Here is a 22409-nt window from a genome sequence, read left to right on the forward strand (position 1 = left end):
TAATTTAGTAGATAGTGGACCTAAACTTCTGATTCATCTTGTAAGCCTATTGGGCATTTCATTTCAAGGAAATGAATATGTTGACAAAAAAAAAAGACTGATTTTACAAGAAGTATGTTTCCAACACCATCACCATGGCAGATCTCCAATCGTCGGTTCACTTCCCCTTGAGATAAGTATTATTTAATAGATTCATAATCTATATGTCATCTGTTTTTTATTTGAATTCTTAGTTTAAGACTATTAGTATCGAGATGACTAATCGTTTTTTTTTTTTTAACAGCAAACATTTACAGACTCATGTAGATTCTCTAAACCAAGGTGGTAAATCTGCATTCATGTGCACGACGAAAGACGATTGTTGCCGAGCACTACGTGCCAAGCTATCCGCCCTTTTGTTCTCCGTCCTAGGAACATGAACGATTTCTGAGCTGACAAAACTTTGTCGCAGAAGCTTGATATCTTCCAGGTAGCTTTCAAATGCTGGCCGTTCCTCTGGTTCCGAAACCATCTTCACCAGTTGAGAACAATCCGTTGCAAATGTAACCAGACACTGCCTTAAATTTCGCATACATTCCATTGCCCAAATTAATGCTTCCATCTCTGAATGAAGAGGTGAGAGGGATGCCCTTACATTTTGTGCCCCCAATAAGCTATCAAACCCTGGTAACGTACTAAGCCATCCTTGTCCTGAAAATAGATCTTTATCTTTCCAAGAACCGTCCGTGAAGCACCATCTTCCTATAGTCCCTACATCAGGCCTTACCTGTACTTCTTGTACCAACCTATGATTATAAATAACCTGTGCCTCAGCCCACAGTGTTGATTCAACTTCTGCCAGTCGCAGCGTGTCTCTTGGATCAGTGTCAAGGTTACTGAACACTTTGTTGTTACGACCCTCCCAAATATACCATAATATCCATGCAAACTGATGATCCTCCATTTTTTGATTAATTCTCCAAAATAGATGGTCCATATTAGAAAAAAGAGAACCAATTGGAAAGATGTTTGGATTTGATGGAATCTTGGATAGTGCCCACACTTGACGTGCTGGAGTACATTCAAAAAACACATGCTTTATTGATTCCTCCGGATCCCCGCACCTGGCACAGCAGGTGTCTCCTTGTATCCCTCGTGCTTTTAGATTTTTCGTTACCGCTATACAGCCAGACAACAACTGCCATAAAAAGTGCTTTAGCTTTGGAGGGCACCTCACCTTCCAACAAAATGCTTTGAGGATATCCACATAGGGCCATAAAAATCAGATGGTCTCTCCTTGTCAGGATAAATCCTTTCTACCTGATACCCTGATTGTACCGTATATTTTCCATTCTTGGTGAAATGCCATCCATTCCTATCTGTCAACTGATTTCTACTCAACGGTATACTCTCAATTATTTTTGCATCTTGTGGATCCACCAAGTTCCTAATTGCCTGTACATTCCATGTGCGGGATTCTGGATTAATGAGAGAATCCACTGTGAGGTCCGGGTAATTATTATGCAGGTTTTTGTTAGCTGGTCTCGGGCGAGTGGATGGGAGCCAAGGATCATTCCATACTGAAAAAGATGACCCTGTTCCAACCCTTTTAATTAGTCCTTTACAAACCAGAGATCTAGCAGAAATAATACTCCTCCAGCCATATGACGGGGAATATAAGCGAATCGGTTCCAGGGGTGAAGAAATCCTGTAATACTGTCCTTTGAAAAATCGAGAAAAAAAGAGAATTTGGCTTCTCGATCAGCCGCCACAACTGCTTCCCAAGCATTGCCGTATTAAAATCAGTCAAATCCTTAAAACCCAACCCACCATTGTCTTTATGGGCACACACTTTATCCCATGATTTTCAATGCATACCTCTTGTACTGCCTCCTGGACTCCACCAAAATTGGGCAACTGCACCTGTGAGCTTCTTCACTGTAGCTTTCGGCAACCGGTACACAGACATCACATGGTTTGGCAAAGCCGTAATCACTGATTTAATAATCACCTCCTTTCCACCCTTGGTAAAAAATCGAAAGGTCCATCCATTAACCCTACTATTCAGCCGTTCTTGTACGAAGCCAAAATAATATAGAATTATTATTTATTAGTGATTGAGAAAAATAATATAGAATTATTATTTATTTTCTAATATAATAAAATATTAATGATAATTCATATCTTTGTATAACTTGATATATATATATATATATATTTATTATTATAATGTAATTACCATTCTGTATGAGAGTTTTAAGTTGACTTGATTTTAAAAGATTCATAAGTTTTAGAGACTAATTCAAAGAAATGTATAATCATTGAATGTGATTACTAAAATTCATTATGCATTTTGCATCTAAAGATTTGCATCTAAAAATTTGCATCTAAAGATTACAAGACCTGAAGTCTGTAACTATATATTGTCTAATTGAGACTGAGAAAAACAATGAACTATAGATGTAAATATGAAAAAGATCAAAGTCAAGACCCAAAAGTTTCTTTTTATGACTCGTACTCTCACTTGAACTTGAGAAAATAAAGATGGTAATAAAGAGAGATATGATTCAATTATCTAAAGATGAAAGAAAATTATTGTGAGTACAATACATGGTAATAAAACCTTATAGAATCTTTAATAAGAGGATATATATGAATGCTCCAGAAGAGTACATAATTTTATTTTATTTAAAATGCAATTTAAAAATCTTATTGCATTATATTCTTATAAGTCTCAAAGATCAAAAAGATCTAAGATATAACACATGACCTTAAGTTGGGTATGTTGTTGATTTTTAGTTGAGATTCAATTCGAGATTGACAAAAATATAGTGTAATCATCTCGATGGGGAGAATTAGAGAATCTCACATCTCTACTAAGTGGAGCATCCATAAGTACGTGTACATTTAATAATGTTGAGACACTAAGTAAAGGGAAATGTTGAATACCTTCAATCAAAAGTATTACCCAACGCTTATTGTATTATACTACACAATGATTAGAAAATGGAGATAAATGTAATAGTAAACCAAAAGTTTACTGAAAGTGTAATGTTTGGCGAACCGGTTATGCCATTCCGGTTTAGTAATGATGCGAAAGATAATTATATGCATATTCGTTGAAGAACCAGAAGATTCTTACGAATGATCTGCTATATGCTGCTTGCTTACAAGGAAATATAAGAATATGGTTTTCACCAGTCAAATAGATTTAGAACCTATTTAAACAAAGACATGTTTGTGGGCTTGATCAACCACTGGTGGACTGATTATCCATCATATGTTAATGCATCGACAAGAATATCGTATGTATCCTTGTCATAAATCTCAACCAGATGTTTGCGAGACTAATTGGTAAAACTGGTGGATTCAAAAGCCTTTGATGATTATTTTATGCATGTGGATATACATAATGAACATATTGTAGCTAATGTTCATACGTGAGATGCAGCAGCAATGATTCGCGTAATGCCAAAGAGTAATTAAAAACTCTCTCTATTAAATTGGTTTTGAGTCGGGAACCAAATATCCCTATCTAGAAAATTTGCACAAGTTGTAATTGCTCCACCATACAACTAAAAGATGAGACCTCAAAGGAGGTTATGAATATGTTGGATATGATCTCCATTGATGATAAAATCTAGAAGCTTTTATAAGATTTATGGAAAGACTCAAAGTTAGTCTATCCAACAATAGAGGGAGAAAATAAACAGCTGGAGAATGAATAAGTTAAAATGAATTATCATTGATCCTCGGACTAAAGAGCGTAAATAGAAGTCCAAAATGAATGTATGGAGATAATTCTATTACAAAGATTAGCATATGAGTTGTCAAACTCATTTACTGACCATAAGAAAGTGATTAAGTCACAAGTACCAGCTGTAAATACTCCAATTAAAATGAATGTCCCAGAAGGACAATATCAAACTGCTAGTGAGTCTAAAGAGCGCTTGCAGCGTGAAAGACCTATCGGTTCCAAATATAATAATCCTCTAAAAAGAAAAGGAGCATGAATGAGAATGGCAGAATCGAGGAATGAAATATTAAGGATCTCGAGAAGAGAAAGAAAACATGACAAGAAAGATATTCAGGTACCTGATAATAAAGAAATCTCAAATAGCTATGTCATGTTTGAACAATTTGGAACCATATCAAATCGACGTCGTGAATATGCATGCAATTTAGTAGTTGATGAGAATGAGGATCATGAACCATCTATTGAAAAGTGTACACACACAAAGAAATGATTGGCCAATATGGAAAAAAACAATAGATGCAGGATTAGATATCTTCGAAAGAGAAGAGTATTTGGACAAGTAGTCCATACACCTGAAGTGTAAAACCAGTGGCACATAAATAGGTCTTTATGTGAAATAGATGTGATGATGAAATCATAAGATGTGATGTCGTAACAAGGATTGTGACAGACCTATAATTGATTATAAAGAAACACATCATCATGTGGTGGAAGCATCAACTTTCAAGTTTCTTTAGTCTGGCAACAAAGAAAAAGAACTGAGAACCACTGGAACAATGAAATTTATGTGAAAGATTCAAAAGAATATCAACTGTAAAAAGCAGTAAACCCCATAAGGATTTGGACTGCTAGAAGCAGTAAGTGCTAGTTCTCGAGAACTTGAAGTACCATGATATTGAAAATTTACTAATCTCTTTCATGATTGAAAGATGTAATTTCGTATGACAAGAGTGATAGTCATACTTGTAACTTTCACAAGAAGCAAAATAATTACTCGTATGTATAAATATGCATAATGTGAAGGTTTAGAAGATTTTCTATAAAACGAAATTTGGACAAGGAGTCCAAATAGACCAAAATATGATCTTTTGTGTGAAAATAATACTATGGATAAGAAGTCCAATGGTCTAAGAGATTATCTGACAATCAAACGAGTTTATTACTAAAGATATGCTTATAGATGATGCTTCCAGGGGGAGAAATATGATGATGTTCGTAGTTGTGCTCTTTTTCCTTATCATGATTTTTGTCCCATTGGGTTTTCCATGTCAAGGTTTTAACGAGGCAACAAAGAACACATAAATGATAGATACACGTAAATGGTGACCTTCGATTTCTAGGAATCATCTCATCATGTTCTTCTTGATGTAATTAGGTCAACCAACTATGCAGTTTGTTGGGCTTTGAGCGAACAAAACTCATCGATTGGACTTCTTCTACTCGGGAATCTTTTTCAACACCGTTACAGAAATCAACCTGATTCATGCATCTTCATTAACACCAATCCTCACATGATCTCCATTCAATAAATCTCACATTCATTCCTTTGTGAATTCTCCTCCACTATAAATATCAAAATTTTCTTCTAAAAAAATCATTCGTTCATTCTTCTCAATAAAAACACAAGAAGAGAAGTTCGAAGCAGCAAAAAAGAGTAATATGTGAGCTAAATTCGTCAATCGCCGATGGGTCGGACATGCAGCTTGGTTACACGGCGAAGCCTCCGGTACAAACAGTTATCGTTTAAGGATATGCACAGCTAAACCTGGAAATTCCAGCATATCTAAAGGGAACGCCTCACCGTTATCTCTCGATGATTGACTGGAGCACATTCATCAACCAACATTCATCAACCAAAAGAAAGTAATCGCTGGTGACTTAATAGTTTTCCTCCGCTTCGATTTCGGCAACCACTGCGTCTGGACTAGCGCGGTTATCTCGGATCCAATAACAAAAACAACCCTTATTCTGGATTCATCCGCGACCATGAGACAACACCATCGAAGCTAATGAAGATGAAACGAAGTGCAACAGAAGTGAGCGCACCAGGGAGAAGAGTTAGGGTGGAGGCAGTGGCTGAAGCAATGGCGCTAGCAGCATGAAGACAAGTGATCTTCAAGGAGAAAGATAGGTAAAGCTTCTAACTTTCACATCTATGCTCTTTGGTTTCTGCATAATCGATCATTTATTTATGATTCTCTGAAAGTTGATTGAGGATAATGATGATTATGATGGTGATGACCTTCTCTTTCCTTGAATCAAGTGAGTTCCTTTTATATTTCTTGATTATAAAAGTCTTAAGACTTTGATCCAATCTTTATGGGTGAGCTTACTTCAAGTGTACGAAATAGGTGCATGAAGCTTTCCTCGATGACGAGAATGCTTGGGACTGTTAATGATATAGGAGTAAACCGTTCGCAAACTCTACCATTCGGAACGTTACAAGGAGAATGTATGTTATCCCAAACTTTGGTAAGAAAATGTAATATTACTCTTCTAGCTCGCTCTGATTTATTCATTTTATGGGATATTACTATAGAAAAATTCTAACTTATGTTATATATATAGATACTTCCACATAAGTCTAAGGTGAAAACCGCCAATGAGATCTTCAGTATTGGAATATCTAGGTAATGTTCTTCATCTTGGATTCGTGGTCCTCATCGTAGATTAACATTCAGCTTTTATCACATGGTCTGCTTTAAAAGTGTTAAACTTTAGTGCAAAAATGCAAAGCCTATGTAAAGTTGAATGATAACTTACAAAAAATTTATGGTGAGAACTATGAAAAGAGTCAAACCAGCTGATGAAGTAAGAGGCTTCTTCCGTTTTTGAACTGTTAAATTTCTTTATGCCCTATGTTTCTTTCCACATGATACTAAGTGATTCTATACCTACCAGCAGGAACAAAAAGAAACTAAAACCGTCGACTTAACTTTAACCTTTGAAAATCACCGAAAGTTTTGATAATTCCCTTACATGATAATGTTTTCTATAGATACAAGAAGACAAGCGCTAGGATCACAAACAATAAACTCAAAACCTAATTAGTAAGTGATTCTCCATTTCTCTGCTTTCTAACTTTTAAGCATATACAAACTTCACTAAAAACTATTAATTAATTGTCAATTCACTATGATTTGTGCAGCTAATCCAAGCCACATTTTCCTACCTGTACAAATAGGCAGACGAGTCAAAACCAGCTTTTGGTTTTTGGGTCAAGACGGCTGGGAGGCATAGCAGAGAGGAACAAAAGAAACAATTCTTCACCTAGAAAATAGACAACATCCAAGGTAATATAAAAATCTTGCTTTGTGGTGTGATTCTTTTTGGTATGGCAATATAAAAGCTAACATATTTTTTGATTGTTTTGTTCCATTTAATTATGTAATATATATATATATTACGATATATATATATATATATATATATATATATATATATATATATATATATATATATATATATATATATATATATTACGATGTTGTCGTTTTTACTATGTTAAAACTGAGAAAAGGATATTTGATGAGATATGAGATATGAGTTACATGCTTTCATTGAATACAATCAAGTGCATCTACAATAAAAAAAAGTTACGTAATAGTTACTTCTTCAAGCTTTAGTTGACGAAGAGAGAAATGAATTTCATGGAACATTTATATGCAGTTTGGTTCATCTTAATTTCTATAATTTGTGTAATTTACACTACATTTAAGTTTTTTTTTTGTTTAGTTACGGTATGGTTCACTCTAATTTCTTCAACTAAATGATATGATACGGAGTGATATATAACTAAAGTAAAAACATGCTGAAGTTTCATATTTTATTAATTTATAAAATAATAATTTAAGAAAACAATCTAAAATAGAATGAAAAAAATTCAAACAAAGAATTTTGTTTTAAACAAAGTTCAACAAAATATATAATAATTTACAAAAAAAATAATCAGTTAAACACTAAAAATTAATTAAAATTTCATTCAAAATATAATTATGATCTAAATAAACAGATATTCTAAAACATCATTTTCTGTAAAATAAGAAAACATTAATTAATAATTATGATATTAATAAAACTATTTATATAGCATTTTAAAAAAAATTACATTTATTAAATTTATTAAATTTTATTATATTTAATTAATTTAGCTTGGAGGTGAATAAAACTATTGTCATCAAAAAACTAATTAGCGTAAAGCAGTACTAAAACTTGAAGCTTCTTGAAATAATAAAGTATTATATATTCCTACTTTAGTTTCCTTTTATTATGGCAGAGTGATATATATATATATATATATATATATATATATATCATTAAATTTTTGAAATTATATTTACTAATTTTGTATTATCTATACAATAGAGAATAGTGAATGCTAATGTTATTTTTAGCTCAAAACAAAAAAAAATATTTATTAATAATAACAATATTATCTGAAAATTATATTTATTATCTGTTTGTTAATAGTATTCCTTTCAGATTAGAATAAATATTTACAAAGCTAAAATATATGTTTATATAAAATAGTTTTCCATATGTTTCCGCCCGCGGACAGGCCCTTGTTGTTTTTTTTTTTTTTTTTTTTTTTTTGTCGACGCCCATCTTTTAAGATCAATTGGTAGTCCGGCTTGAGTCGTTCCGAAGAGACGCTCTATCCGGGTGAGTCTGATCTATATGGGAAAAAAGAACACCGGTACAACTTGCCTCCTTGGCGAGAGAATCTGCACGAGAATTCCTAGTCCTCGGTATATGGCTGATGTTGAACTCCAAGAAACCGGCTCGTTGAAATCGGAAGGAAGCTAACTCAGAGGCAAAGGCCGGCCAGTCAGTAGGGTTAGCAATCATATCTACCATGTCGGAACAGTCCGTCTCGATATGAATCACGGTGTACTGTAATTCTCGCAAACAGGACATCGCCCATATGAGTCCTTCCATCTCTGCATGGAGGCTTGATAGGCTTTTCCTGCAACCTTGTAGTCCAAATCTTTCGACTCCCATTTGATCTTTGTAGAACCACCCTAAGCCACTAACCGTGCTATTATCGATCCATGATGCATCGATTTGGCAGGTCGGACGTTGGGGGTCGACAGGAAGAGTCGAAACCAGCGACGGAGTAAGATGTTGCTCCTCTTCTTCTCCCTCCTCTAGTAAATTAGCTTTTCTCCAACATTCTGCTTCAAGGGAAGCTAGCTGAAGGGTATCCAAAGGGGAGATATCCTTACCATTGAAAATTTTATCATTGCGAGCCTTCCAAATGTGCCATAAGATCCATGGGAAAGTCTCAATAAGTGGTTCCATAGAGGCCACGTTTCTCTTCTTCCAAAAAAGGAAGTTCATGTTTTGATAAACAGAGGTACTCGGGAAGTAACCCGGAAGGGACGGATAGTCCGATAAAGCCCACACCTGGAGGGCTGGGGGGCATTCAAAGAGGAGGTGGTTAATGGTTTCCTCAGGGTCACCACATCTAGGACAGCTCCTATCGGTGCCCAAGTGTCTATAGGCGAGTCTCTCAGTTGTCGCTATACATCCTGTCAAAGCTTGCCACATAAAGTGTTTCATCTTCCCAGGAGCGGGGATACTCCACACATGGCTCTGTAAACCAGTAATATTCGGTTGTACAATATGAGCTTCATCATCACCCAATTTCGCCTTTTGTAAACGGTGATATCCTGATTTTACTGAATAAGCGCCCGATTTTGTAAAGTTCCACGCGTACCCATCCATCGACCACGTATTACTTGGTCGTAGTTTGAGTATTAACAGGATATCCTCAGGATGAAAGTATTCTAGTAACATGTTAGTATCCCAATCCCTTGTATCACGCCTAATGAATGAGTGGACAAGGAGTTTTGGGTGTCTATGAGTAATTCGATCAGACGGTCTCGGTGGGCGAGCCTCAATGTCCGGGACCCAAGGCTCGGACCAAACACATGTGTTTTGTCCTGTCCGAATAGTCTTTCGTAGGCCCGATTTTAGGAGTGGTTTTGCTGCCATAATACTACGCCAGCCATATGAGGGTGAGTAGACCTTCCGATCTTCCAAAGGGCATGATCGATTGTAATACCGTCCTCTCAAGACTCGGGCAAGCAGTGAGTTTGGAAACTGAATCAATCTCCAAAGTTGTTTTGCTAATAAGGCAATATTAAAGTCATGTAAATCCAAGAAGCCAAGTCCACCTTGATCATGTGGAACGCATATCTTGTCCCATGCAATCCAGTGTAACCCTCGGTTGTTTTGGCTCGAGCTCCACCAAAAATTTGAGATAGCACTCTTTAGTTTTTCCACAATGCCTTGTGGAAGCAAGTAGCACGACATACTGTATGTCGGCACAGATTGCGCCACAGATTTTATTTGAACCTCTTTACCCCCTTTCGAGAGTAATCTAGCCGACCACGAGGTGACACATCCGTTGAGACGGTCTTGTACGTAAGAGAAAACTTTCATCTTCGAGCCACAAATTTCCTCAGGGAGACCAAGATATTTGCCCATCCCACCTTCAGTAGTAATCCCAAGAATGGTCTTTATATCCTGTTTTATGTTTTGGCCGACCTTATTTCCAAAAATGATGGAAGATTTAGTTGCATTTAGTTGTTGTCCCGAGGCCTTTCCATATGAGTCCAAGATGTCTAAAATTTCCTTGCACTGTCTCACTTCTGCTTTACAGAAAAAAAGGCTGTCGTCCGCAAAGAGAAGGTGAGATATCCGGGGGCTGGCCCGAGCGACACGTAGTCCTAAGATGCGCTGCTCATCCTCCGCTCCTTTAAGGAGGGAGATCAGAGCTTCAGTGCACAAAATGAAAAGGAATGGGGATAATGGATCCCCCTGCCTCAAACCTCTCGTGGGTATAATTCTACCCCTGGGTTCTCCATTAATGATCACTTGATAGGAAATTGATGTAACACAAAACATAAGGAGATCAACCATCTTCTCTGCAAACCCCAAGCGTAGCATCAAAGTTCGGATAAAACTCCATTCCACCCTGTCGTATGCTTTGCTCATGTCCGTCTTAATGGCCATAAATTCTTCTCTAGCTCTAGTGTTTGTCCGAAGGGCGTGGAAGTTCTCTTGCGCAAGTAGAATATTATCTGTGATCAACCGTCGTGCCACAAAGGCAGATTGAGTCTCTGAAATCAGCTCAGGGAGAACTCTCTTGAGTCTTTTAGATAGCAGTTTCGAGATGATCTTGTAACTGACGTTACATAGGCTAATAGGTCTGAATTCCGTCATTTCTCTCGGTCTTTCCTTCTTTGGGATCAAACAAATATTGGTCTGATTCAGTCTCGGGTCAAAATTCCCATCAATAAAGAAGTCTTTCACTAATCTGATGATATCTTTTTGCATAACATGCCAAAACCTCTGGAAAAGTCTGCTCGTCATACCATCTGGGCCTGGGGCTTTATCCGGGTTAATATCAAATAAAGCTTTTTTGATTTCCTGCTCCGTCGGTTCAGCTGTAAGAGTGTCATTTGTGGTTGCTGATACTTTATTTTTTATAAAGCGCAAAGAAGCATCCATATCTGTAGGTATAGAGGTAGAGAAGAGATCTTGGAAATACTCGACAGCCACCTTTTCTATTCCGCCATCGCTCTCTACCATCCTGCCCTCTTTATCCTTGATACAAATGACCCGATTCCTAGCTCGTCTTTGTTTGGTGATCCCATGGTGAAATTTTGTGTTTCTATCACCTGCTCGATGCCATTGTGTTCTACTTTTTTGTTGCCAGTATTCGTCCTCTTCTCTGAAAGCGGTGATAAGTTGACGGCGTAAATCTTCTAACTCCTCAAGGATAGTATGGTCATCTTCCTGGGCTATATCAATCTTACTTTTCAGCTCTTCAATAAGTCTTGCTGAGTTTGTCGGATTATTCTTTCGCCAAGAAATTATGTTTCGTCATAGTTTGATAAATAGAGGAATAAAAGGAATCAATGATTTATTTACATTGGTGTAAAACTAGTCCGGTCTTTTATTGGATGACGACCACTTACACTGCATGGTACCTAACCAGTGCATCCATTCTCCATGGCCAGGTACATTAATTACTGAATGATTTATTTCATTTGTTTCCTAATATAATATTTGTTAGATATATTAGTTTGTGATGTTGTGGCTCAAAGGGGACTCAAAACACAACAAATTTGTCTTCTTTCTTGTGTTTTTCGGCCCTTCTGTTTTAAGACCGAACACGTTATACATTGGTGTCAAACCATCTACATCCCTACTCTATAATTTACTCCAAAAATGGAGTGGGAAATGAAATATAAACAACAAGAGAGTAGTGATGGGAATGCCCTCAGACATGGTTAAATCAATGCAGAGATTTATACATCGTAAATTGCCTCTATATATTAACGAGTGAGTTTGAGATTTGATAATAATAACACTGGTGGAATAATAATACGATAACATCATAATAAGAGTCATGGCGTTCTCTGATATTAGAGGGATCATCTCCACTTGCAGTTATTTAGTATCCTTTTGTGTATCTAAGTGATCGAATGTTTTGTTTAATGAGATATGAAAAAAATTGAAGTAATTTGTTTCTTTAAGTCTTTGGGATCCAACATAATAATAAGGGATCCAACATAATAATAAGTAGGAGTGAAGGATTTGGGACCAAGCAAGATGGTGTTATACTTCACATGCTGCCAGTGCCCTCAGCCAGTGATGGCTTCGACTCCTATGTTCAGCCAACCTAACGTCAACCTCGCTGGTGGCCTTTGAATCTAAAGCAACAATAAATCAATAGAGCAACTTATCATTGTGAAGAGTCCATCAGCGAAAGTTGTCGTTTCTCACAAACACCACAAAATTTTCGGGGACTTTTTCGTAAAAAGCTTACTATTAAAATTAATTTTTTGAGATTTGGGTTCCTTTGTTTAGATCTCAGTAGCAAAGCGACCAGTGTTTTAGGAGAAAATCTTTATCCAAATCTTTTCATCAAGATCAAACAATCATTTTATAGGTTATAGTAGGGATGTTAACATGGGTAATTACTCACGGGTTTAACCAAATCCACTAATAATGGATTGGGTTTTTACCCATCCAAGATAAATTAAGTCAACTATGGGTATAAATTTTAAAGTTCATATTTATCTTGGGTAAATACAAAAGCGTAATGGTGTACCTATGAGTTTTTAATTATATATACAGATTTTCGCAATTTAATTAAATTATACTCCTTCTGTTTTTATATGTAAGTAGTTTTAGTTAAAAATGATGATATTAAGAAAATTGTTACTTTTGAAAAAATAACATTTAATACATAAAATTAACCAATAATAAAAAGGCATGGATTATTAGATTGGTCACAACATACGTAATAAATGTAAAAGCTGCTTTGGACTGTGTAAAAACTGCTTTGGATTGTGTAAACATTTTATATTATGAAACAAACTTATTTTGCTAAAACTAATTACATATAAAAACAGAGGGAGTACAAAATTTGCAAAAAAGTTTTTTTCGTCAGAACCAAAAAATGAATTTTTCCGTCAAAATCGTAAAATAAATTTTCTCACAGAAACCAAAAAAGAGTTTTTCCGCCGAAACCGAAAAAACAAGTTTTTCTCGCGAAACCACAAAATCGAGTTTTCCCGCCTAAACCATAAAACTAAGTTTTCCGCCAAAACTGGAAAACCGAGTTTTCCCGCCAAAACCGCAAAACTGAATTTCCCCGCAAAAACTGTATAATCGAGTTTTTCCGCTAAAAACGAAAAATCGAGTTTTCCGACTGCAAACCGCAAAATCGAGTTTTCCCGCCAAAACCGCAAAAAGTGTTTTCCCGCAAATACCGTAAAACACAATTTTCCTGCCGAAACGATTTTTTCCGCCGAAACGATTTTTTCCGCCGAAACCGAAAAACCGAGTTTTCCCGCCAAAACCGAAAAACCGACTTTTTCCGTCAAAATAATAACCGTTATAGTCTTGGGCCTCTTGGCAGATTAAAAAATATTTCTCCGTTCGCAGAACAACTTTTAGACTTGAATCGTGAACAAACTTTTAACCGGAAAAAAACAATGGAACGCTTGGAGTAAACAGCAAGAACAATGATAAAACATGCAAACATGAAACACAAGTACCATCATAACGACAAAGTCCTAATACATAACGATAGAGGATAGATAAATATTTTTTAGATAGCAGGCGGCGAGATGACTGATTTACCCTTCTACAAGCCGCTTTTAACTTTTTATTTAGCGACCGCCGCTTGTGCAGTCCCTCGCGAAATGACCCGACTCTCCACAGCTGTAGCAGCTCCCTCCGCCTCTTCCACCGCCGAACCTACCGCCGCCACCTCCTCCGTATCCACCACCGCCACCTTGGGAGCAGTCTCTCGCCATGTGACCTTGTTCTCCGCACTTGTAACAAGCCCCATCACCACCACCGCCTCCACGGCCCCCATAACCTCCTCCTCCTCCGTAACCTCCACCACCACCATAACCTCCTCCTCCTCCATAACCGTCACCACCACCACTGCTGTATCCTCTTCCGCCACCACCACGTCCCCCTCCTCTTCCGCCACCACCGAAGCCACCGCGACCTCCTGATGAACCGCCGCTGTTTCCAAGAACGGGAGCGCCGTCGGGTCCAGAGACTTCGATGGCCTTGGTACGTCCGCTGTTGTCGACCTCAACCTCGAACTCGACGGCTTCCTCCGGAGCAAGGCTACGATAACCCTCAGATCTGATGGAGGACTGGTGAACGAAGAGATCTTCACCACCGTCGTCGGGTGTGATGAAGCCGAACCCCTTCTGGGTGTCGAACCACTTCACGGAGCCTTTGAGTCTCCCTCCACTGTTGTTTCCATCGCCGCCAGACATTCTTATCGAATCTACGAAATAACAGATCAGATCTCTCTCTGTTTTAACACTCTCTACTTTGGCTTGAGGCAGACGCTGTTTATATCTGCAGCAGATGTGTGTGCAAAGGGTATCACCGCCACGTCTGCATTTTATTATTCCCAAAAAAAATTATTCTGGAATTACTTTCTTTTCATTTTATAATCTTTTCGTATTCCCCATTACTGACGTACGTATTTCCATTTTCGATTCGTTTTTATGTTTTTTTTTAAATCTGCACAATGAAACTCTTGACTTTTTCAAACAGAACAAGAAAAACAATTAAAATTTTAGAAACTACGCCAAAATACAAACAAATGAGAGGAAATTTAAATAGAAACAAATTTGTGTATAGTAACAAATCAATTAAAATGGATATGGGCCAATCTAATGTCCAGACTGTATTATTTTTTCCGTTTTGGGAAACTAAAGCAAGCGCTGGCCCAGCTTCGATCTGGACGGTTGGGGATGCTTTGCAAGATGGCTCTAAGCCGTCAGATTCAGATCTCTTAATTGATTATACTGTAGTACTATATTTTAATAAGAAAATAGATCGAAATCGTTCAAAGCTTATCTTCTTCTCCCGAAGAGATCTAACGGAGTGAAAGATATTATGGGGAGAAGAGCAAAATATTTAATATTTCGCTTTTAGGTTCAGTCAACACTAAAGTTGACGGACGTAAGAAGATATTTTGACTAGCCCCACAATTTTGGGAACGTAAACTGCGTGATTTCTTTTATTTTTATTTTTTCTCGTACAAGTAAATTTAATTTTTTTACAGATTCTCCCCATAGTTTTCTATTGTTTTCAGTCAAAGGCAGTGGTCAAAAGTCTAACGTCTTTTTGTCCATTTGACATGACGATGGGACATGTCAATGCCTCCTTTTACCATGTAAAGGTGGTGATCTTACTCTTAATTGGACAATAAGTAAAGTTGTTGGTCTTGTAATCAATTTGTGAATTAGATTCAATCAATTTGTGAATTAGATTCAAGTGATGCGTTAAGAGTAGGGTTGAGTATTCGGGAGACCAATCAGATTTTGGTTCAGGTTTAATCGGTTTTCGGTTTTTAAGTTTATAAATTTCAGCTTGTTTGGGATATCATAAAAGTTTGATTCATATTTGGTTGGAATGCACTCGAGTTCGGTTAGAATCAAGTAACATTTCTAAAAAACCGGTTAAATCCAATATAATTTGAGTTTCAGGTCTTAATCGAGTTTTCAACTCCAAAATTTGTTATATATTCTCTCGGTTTCACTTTAGTTCTCGCTTTAATTTTTTGCACATATATTTAGAAAACATTTAATTTTGCATATTTCCAAAACACTTAACCATATTTTAATCAATATAAAAATAAAATAAAAAATATATCTATTAAATTTTGCACTGAAAATATAAAACGATACTTAAAATAAAATAAAAATTTTACTCTAAAATGACAAATGATATGAAACGGAGGGAGTACTTAGTTAGGCCCGAAAACCAAACAAAGATCTAATGAAACAAAGACCAAAAATTAAAATTTTGAAATTTTGAAATTTTGAAATTCTCTTCTCATGATTCTTTTAGATTCCATTGTAATATTTGATAAGTGAAATTAGAGATTGAAGAAATTAGAGAACAAAATTCAAAATTATGTGCTAACACATCATATCTGAAAAACCAGAAGTGAAAACATATTGAACCCGATAAACTCGACTATACGGAAGAAGGAAAAACATCAAATACAAAAATATATTAAACTAAGTATTTAAATTAATTAGTTATGTAATAAATACTTATTTTAGGTATTCAACGAAATCTTAGAGTATTTTAAGTACTTATTCGGGATTGAGTTCGGGTTGGTATGAGTATGTTTATGGAATTTTGAAATTTTCAGGGTTTTTGGGATATCCATTCGGGTTCGAGTTTGGTTCAGATAAAACTCATAACCTAAAATACCATAAAACAAGTCTCATTCAACATTTATGCTAGATTCAAATTAGTTCATTTTCATTTTTACCGGACCGAGTTCGGTTTGAATTTTTGAATTTGGTTTATTTAAGAGATCAAATAGTCTATTATTTCTTTTTAGAAGTTTTGATTTACAACTGATTTTTATCTTTTTGGAGTACTATTTATTTTTAATTTAGTACTAATAATTATACTATTTGTTTAACAATTCAATGAATAACATTTTATATCGTATTTTAGTATTTATCGTTACATTTTTCTCTGTAAATATTTCAATATAAATACTTTATTAATACAGTAGTTTCAAATAGTCTTCATATACATTTGGTATGCTCACCTTAGGGTTTTGGGTTTTGAATTTTACCCAAATCAAATTTAACATAAATATCTGACTGGATTTTGTTTCATGGTATTTTGGATTTTGGGTTTTCACCCAAACGGATATAAAAAATAAAAGCTATGTAAAACAAAACACACCAAATTGCCCTTATGAATAAATACCAAAATACTTAAAATTTTCCAATTTGTACATAAATAAGTACTTGTCACGTGAATAATCAACTCAAAACTCACTTTTGATTTGGTCAAATATTTAATTATTTTTATGTACTTGAAGTTTGGCTATGAAAATTGTATTTTGATTTGGTCAAATATTTTATATTTAATCAACTCAAAACTCACTTCTATATTTGAAGTTTGGCGATGAAAAATATTGTTTGAGAATTTTAACAATGTTACTTTATTTTTAAAGTTTAAATAATATTTCTTATGTTTATAGAGTTTTTAGTTGCTACTTTTAACTTGTTTATGTTTCTCTTCTCTTAACAACCACTTCTGAATCATGTCAAAATAATTTGTTAGCACAAACTGTTTAATCTTTGACAAATTTATGAACTAAAGTGCATATTTTCGAGTCACTGACAAGTATTTAAAATAACTGAAACTCGAATTAAAAAGGGTTCAACGAAGTTTTCTATGTCTTATTATATCTGAGCGGGACCCGAAAAAACCTGAAATTAACTTTTAAAATATCCAAATAAAGCTAACTTTCATATATGCCTCTAAAGAACCGAAATACGACTGAACACGAACCAAATCCGACTAGACACCCATACACTAATACCTATATAAATTGATATCTAAATTACTATAATATAAATCACAAATGTGGATAGTATAATAGTATAATGATTTTAACACAATATTCTATTTCTTTTTATACATACATATAGATTATAAAATGATTTAAAACTTATAAATAATTGACATTAGAATATTTACTAATTATTATTAGTTAACTATTTATAAATATTTACTTATAAATTAGAATGATTAATGAATTATAAATTATAATGAGTAATATATTATAGTATAAAATTTTATAAAATAAAATAAAATAAATTTATTATTTTAAATCAAAATATTTATATAATATATTATATATATTTAGTATATTGTGATAATTGTAAATATTTAGGTTGTCTAACTAATAATTCAAGTGTTAGATTAAGTGATTTATGATTATGCATTAAGGAGTGTTAGTGGTTATATAAGTTGAAATAAACTCTATTAGATTTCAAATAGGTTAGATTTTTTTTTAAATTCATTTACAATCTAAGATATATGATTTATTTAGATATTTTAAATCTTTGTCAAAGCATTTATAAATTTAACATAATATCATTTGATTTCTATAACATAATTATAGTTCATTTTAAGAGGATTATAATATGAATTTTAATTCCAAACTCAAAAATTATAAAATATAAAATAAAATTAATTCACACAAAAGTTATTTTTATATGTATCATTCGTATATTATTCTCTTGAATCTCATCTAACGTTGTATGTAGGTGAAAAAAAAAACAATAGACCTTATTTTATTTACTATTATGAAAAATGAAAAAGATGATCTAAGCATTGTGAAGTAGCTGACAAAAAAAAAGCATTGTGAAGTGCCGGAAGAAAAAAAAAATCTGAATGTGATAATGTAATGCAAAGAAAATATGGATTTGGTCAAATGATGAAAGCTATTCCCTAGGTTTTGATAAAATGAAAAATACATGATTAACCAACGATGAAAATGCTTGATGCTAACTTTATAAACACAATAGGAGACGCTGAATTTATAACAAAAATTGTTCATATATTTTCTAGGTACAGATAGATCTTGTCTGAAGTGAATTTTTTTTGCCACTAGATGAGTGCTGTTTCATCACGTCATATGTTTTCATGAGTTTTGGCTTAAATAGAAGTTGTCTATAAAATCACGAGGTAATAGGTTAGATTTTGACTCATATATTTTACACATAGAATGCTATCGTTTTTTGAAGATTTATAATAGTATTGAACATATTTTTGGGAAATCTGTTTTTTAAAGCAAAAAAATGGTAACTATGTCTCTTTACACTAATTTATACTATTTTATGTCCTATTAGACTAATTTTTTTCAAAATAGCAGTAATGCCCTTAAAATTGTAATTTTTTTAAAAAGATATATATTGAGTTCGACAAGAGGGATCGATCGATCCCACTTTACAAGTTATAGTGGATCGATCGATCCCGATCATTATTCAGAACAAAAAAAAAGCGAAATATATACTGATCGACCTGGTCCATTTCACTCGATCGGCGAAGGTCGATTTACACAGATCGACATATCTGTAAGAATAGATCGATCGATCCCGTGCCGAGGAAAGAATCCCAAATCGATTTTTTTGGTTTTGTATGATTATATCCGGATTGATTCCCACTTGATTTGAACCGACCAAGCATGATTTCAACTCTTTAAACTCGATTTCTCTGGGATGAAAGTGAATATTCTCAAATATTCTCAAATATTTGAATTTCTAAAAATAGGAATTTGAATTTCTAAAAATAGGACACGCCACTTCAAGAATGTTTCATCGACAACAACCAGTAGCACCCCTTTGAATTTGAATTTCTAAAAATAGGATATTTCTCTTTGGGATGAAAGTGAATATTCTCAAATCGATTTGTCGCTTTTTTGTTCCTTTTTCGTTTTTTTTTAAATCAATTTTTTTTTTAAAATATAAAAGTGAATATTCTCAAATATTTTGTTTCCATATTTTTAGGAACTGATTTCTTATCCGTAGAATACAACTAATATGTAGAAATCAGTTTCTACAGTTTTTTAGAATTATAGTAATGTTTAGAATTTGATTTCTACATGTTTTAGATTTATAGTAAATCTGTAGAAGTCGGTTTCTACATGTTTTAGAATTAGATTAATGTATAGATTTTGATTTCTAAGAATTTTAGAATGGTAGGTTAAGCGCGGAATGTGTATTTTACATATTTGTAGAATACTCCTATTTACGTAGATCACGTATTCTAAACATTGTAGATTCAATGAAAAAAATAGATTTCGTTTTCTACTTCGTAGAATGTCATTTCTACTTTTTTTAGAACATAATCTGAAATTTATAATTTTAACTTTTTTATAACTGGAAAATATACCATTAAGTTCATATAGGTATTTTAACAAATGTTACTATTTTTCCAAATTTTTTTTGTTCGTAAAACTATTTATTAAAATTGTTTTCATAAATATTAAAAAGTATTATAAAAAAATATGACACAAAATATAGATTAATCTAAAGGGACATAGTTAGTATCTTTTGATCTAAAAAACAGTTTTCCCTATATTTTTTTGGTCGAAATATTGGTTAGGAAAGAAAAAGAACCCACAATTGTTATACAAAGGCCCACTCTAGGCAAACCAATAGAGGAATGAAAAGCCCAGTCGAAGTAGAGGAGATTGGTTCTCTTTCTTTCACTTCCAAACCTGCTTGGTTTTGTTGCTTGCCGCCTCTGGATACGATTCTTTTTGTTAATCAATCTGATTCCAAGTCCAAAAAAACAGAGCTTTTCAATTTCCCATGTCGATGCGGCGGAAGGGGAAGAAGAGAGCAAGGTCTGAGACCCCTGGTTCCACCGCCCATCCCAAGAACAAATACTCCGACAACCCTCCCGATTTCGCCTCGCTGGCCTCTCTCTACCCTTCTTTCAAGCCCTTCGTTTTCTTCTCCGGAGGCTCTCGACCCCGCATCGACTGGACCGACTACAACGCCACACGAGAGCTCACTCGCGTCCTCCTCCTCCACGACCACGCCCTCAGCTGGTGGATTCCTGACGGACAGCTCTGCCCAACTGTCCCCAACAGATCCAACTACATCCACTGGATCAACGACCTCCTCTCCTCCCAGATCCTTCCAAGCTCCTCCTGTGGCAACAACAAAGTAAAGGGCTTTGACATTGGTACTGGCGCCAATTGCATTTATCCTCTCCTCGGTGCTTCCCTTTTCGGTTGGAGTTTTGTCGGCTCGGATATTACTGATGTAGCTCTAGAGTGGGCTGAGAAGAACGTTCAAAGCAATCCCCACGTTTCAGACCTCATCGAGATCAGACGCTCTCACATCCTTCCATCCGAGGAAGATGACATCAAGGTACTCCTCGGCGTTGTCAAGGAATCTGAGACGTTTGACTTCTGTATGTGCAATCCTCCCTTTTTCGAAACCATGGAGGAAGCTGGGCTTAACCCTAAAACCTCATGCGGTGGAACTCATGAGGAGATGGTTTGTAACGGTGGGGAGCAAGCTTTTGTCACCCGTATTATACAAGATAGCGCTGTCCTCAGGCAAAGATTCAGGTGGTACACTTCAATGCTTGGGAAGAAGGCTAACCTCAAGCTCTTGATACCAAAGCTTTGGGAAGTAGGGGTTACTGTTGTTAAGACCACTGAGTTTGTGCAAGGCCAAACTTCGCGTTGGGGCCTCGCCTGGTCCTTCGTTCCCCCAGCTACTAGGAAGATTATAGCACCTACTCCTGTATCCAAAAACACCCTTCTTTCTTTTATGCTTGAGGTAATATCCATCTTTTTTAACTTGTTTTTGCTTCATAAAGTATATAAAGAGCGTTGTGAATTTTGGTAGGGCATTAAACGGCAGTACAGCGCTGCGGATGTGCTGCAGTCAGTTGAAGAGTTCTTCAAGAGCTCTGGTGCCTCCTCCAAATTAAACTCGAATACCTTTTCTGTTGACGTACGTTTTGTCTTTGGCATCTGATCTTTTGTTTTCTGCAATATCTCAAGCTCAACAGAGTTCTCCCTTGTATTGTTGTTATGCAGATTGTTGCGTCCAGTGACCAGTGCAACACAATCACCAATAGGGATGATGTGGATAGTGTGAGAAGTCATGGATCGCTGGATGGCTCCAGTTTGCAAGTCCCTCAAGATGACCTATCTTTCCGCATCTTGGTTTGTTTGGAGATTTGATTTTAGTATTACTGCCTTTGCTTTTTTCAATTGGTTTTTGATGGAGAAATGTATGTCTGGTGCAGGTGTTCCAGCAGATGCCAGGAACGTTGCTTATAAAAGGATCATTGCAGCATAAAGATAGTCCTTTCTCAGGTTAGTCGGATTTGCTGGCAAACCGTTCACTTTTTTTGGTTCATGAATCTCACCAAAATTATCAAATGCCAGAACTTTCGCTGCGTGAATACAACTGAATAGGTCATGTAATTATGCATTTGCAGGGTTGTTCTCTGTGGTTTTTGGTTCCTTGGAAGAAAGTATGAAGTCCAAATTTTGTCGGTAACCAGTTACAGAGTACTCTACTCACTTTAAGAATGGTATCTGGTAAAAACTGTATGTCACATATGTAACATGTTCTTACATACCAATGGATAATTGATATGTAATTTTAAGATACGTAATCTACTAATCTATTTTGTTAGATCATAGAAGTTCCTTTTGTGGAATTTACAATGGATAGCAATGATTTATTCACTTGTACGTAAATAAACACATCTGACATTGATTGCTCAAATCCAAATATCACATTATGATATATGTAAATTC

The 22409-nt window shown here is 35.2% G+C and overlaps 2 protein-coding genes across 2 annotated transcripts; one reads left to right on the forward strand and one right to left on the reverse strand.

Moving 5' to 3' along the window:
• Positions 1 to 13716: 13716 nt before the first annotated feature.
• LOC106420806 (cold shock domain-containing protein 4) lies at positions 13717 to 14761 on the reverse strand. Its single transcript, XM_013861657.3, has one exon. The coding sequence runs from the start codon at positions 14554 to 14556 to the stop codon at positions 13930 to 13932; it is 627 nt and encodes a 208-aa protein (XP_013717111.1). The 5' UTR covers positions 14557 to 14761; the 3' UTR covers positions 13717 to 13929.
• A 5560-nt stretch (positions 14762 to 20321) lies between these two features.
• Positions 20322 to 22289, forward strand: LOC106420607 (RNA N6-adenosine-methyltransferase mettl16). Its single transcript, XM_013861466.3, has 5 exons — positions 20322 to 21414; positions 21484 to 21591; positions 21678 to 21806; positions 21890 to 21959; positions 22085 to 22289. Exons 1-5 carry the CDS (start codon positions 20431 to 20433, stop codon positions 22144 to 22146), a joined length of 1353 nt encoding a protein of 450 aa, XP_013716920.2. The 5' UTR covers positions 20322 to 20430; the 3' UTR covers positions 22147 to 22289.
• Positions 22290 to 22409: the final 120 nt, after the last annotated feature.

The sequence above is a fragment of the Brassica napus genome, chromosome C4 (assembly GCF_020379485.1).
Source record: "Brassica napus cultivar Da-Ae chromosome C4, Da-Ae, whole genome shotgun sequence".
Taxonomy (NCBI): domain Eukaryota; kingdom Viridiplantae; phylum Streptophyta; class Magnoliopsida; order Brassicales; family Brassicaceae; genus Brassica; species Brassica napus.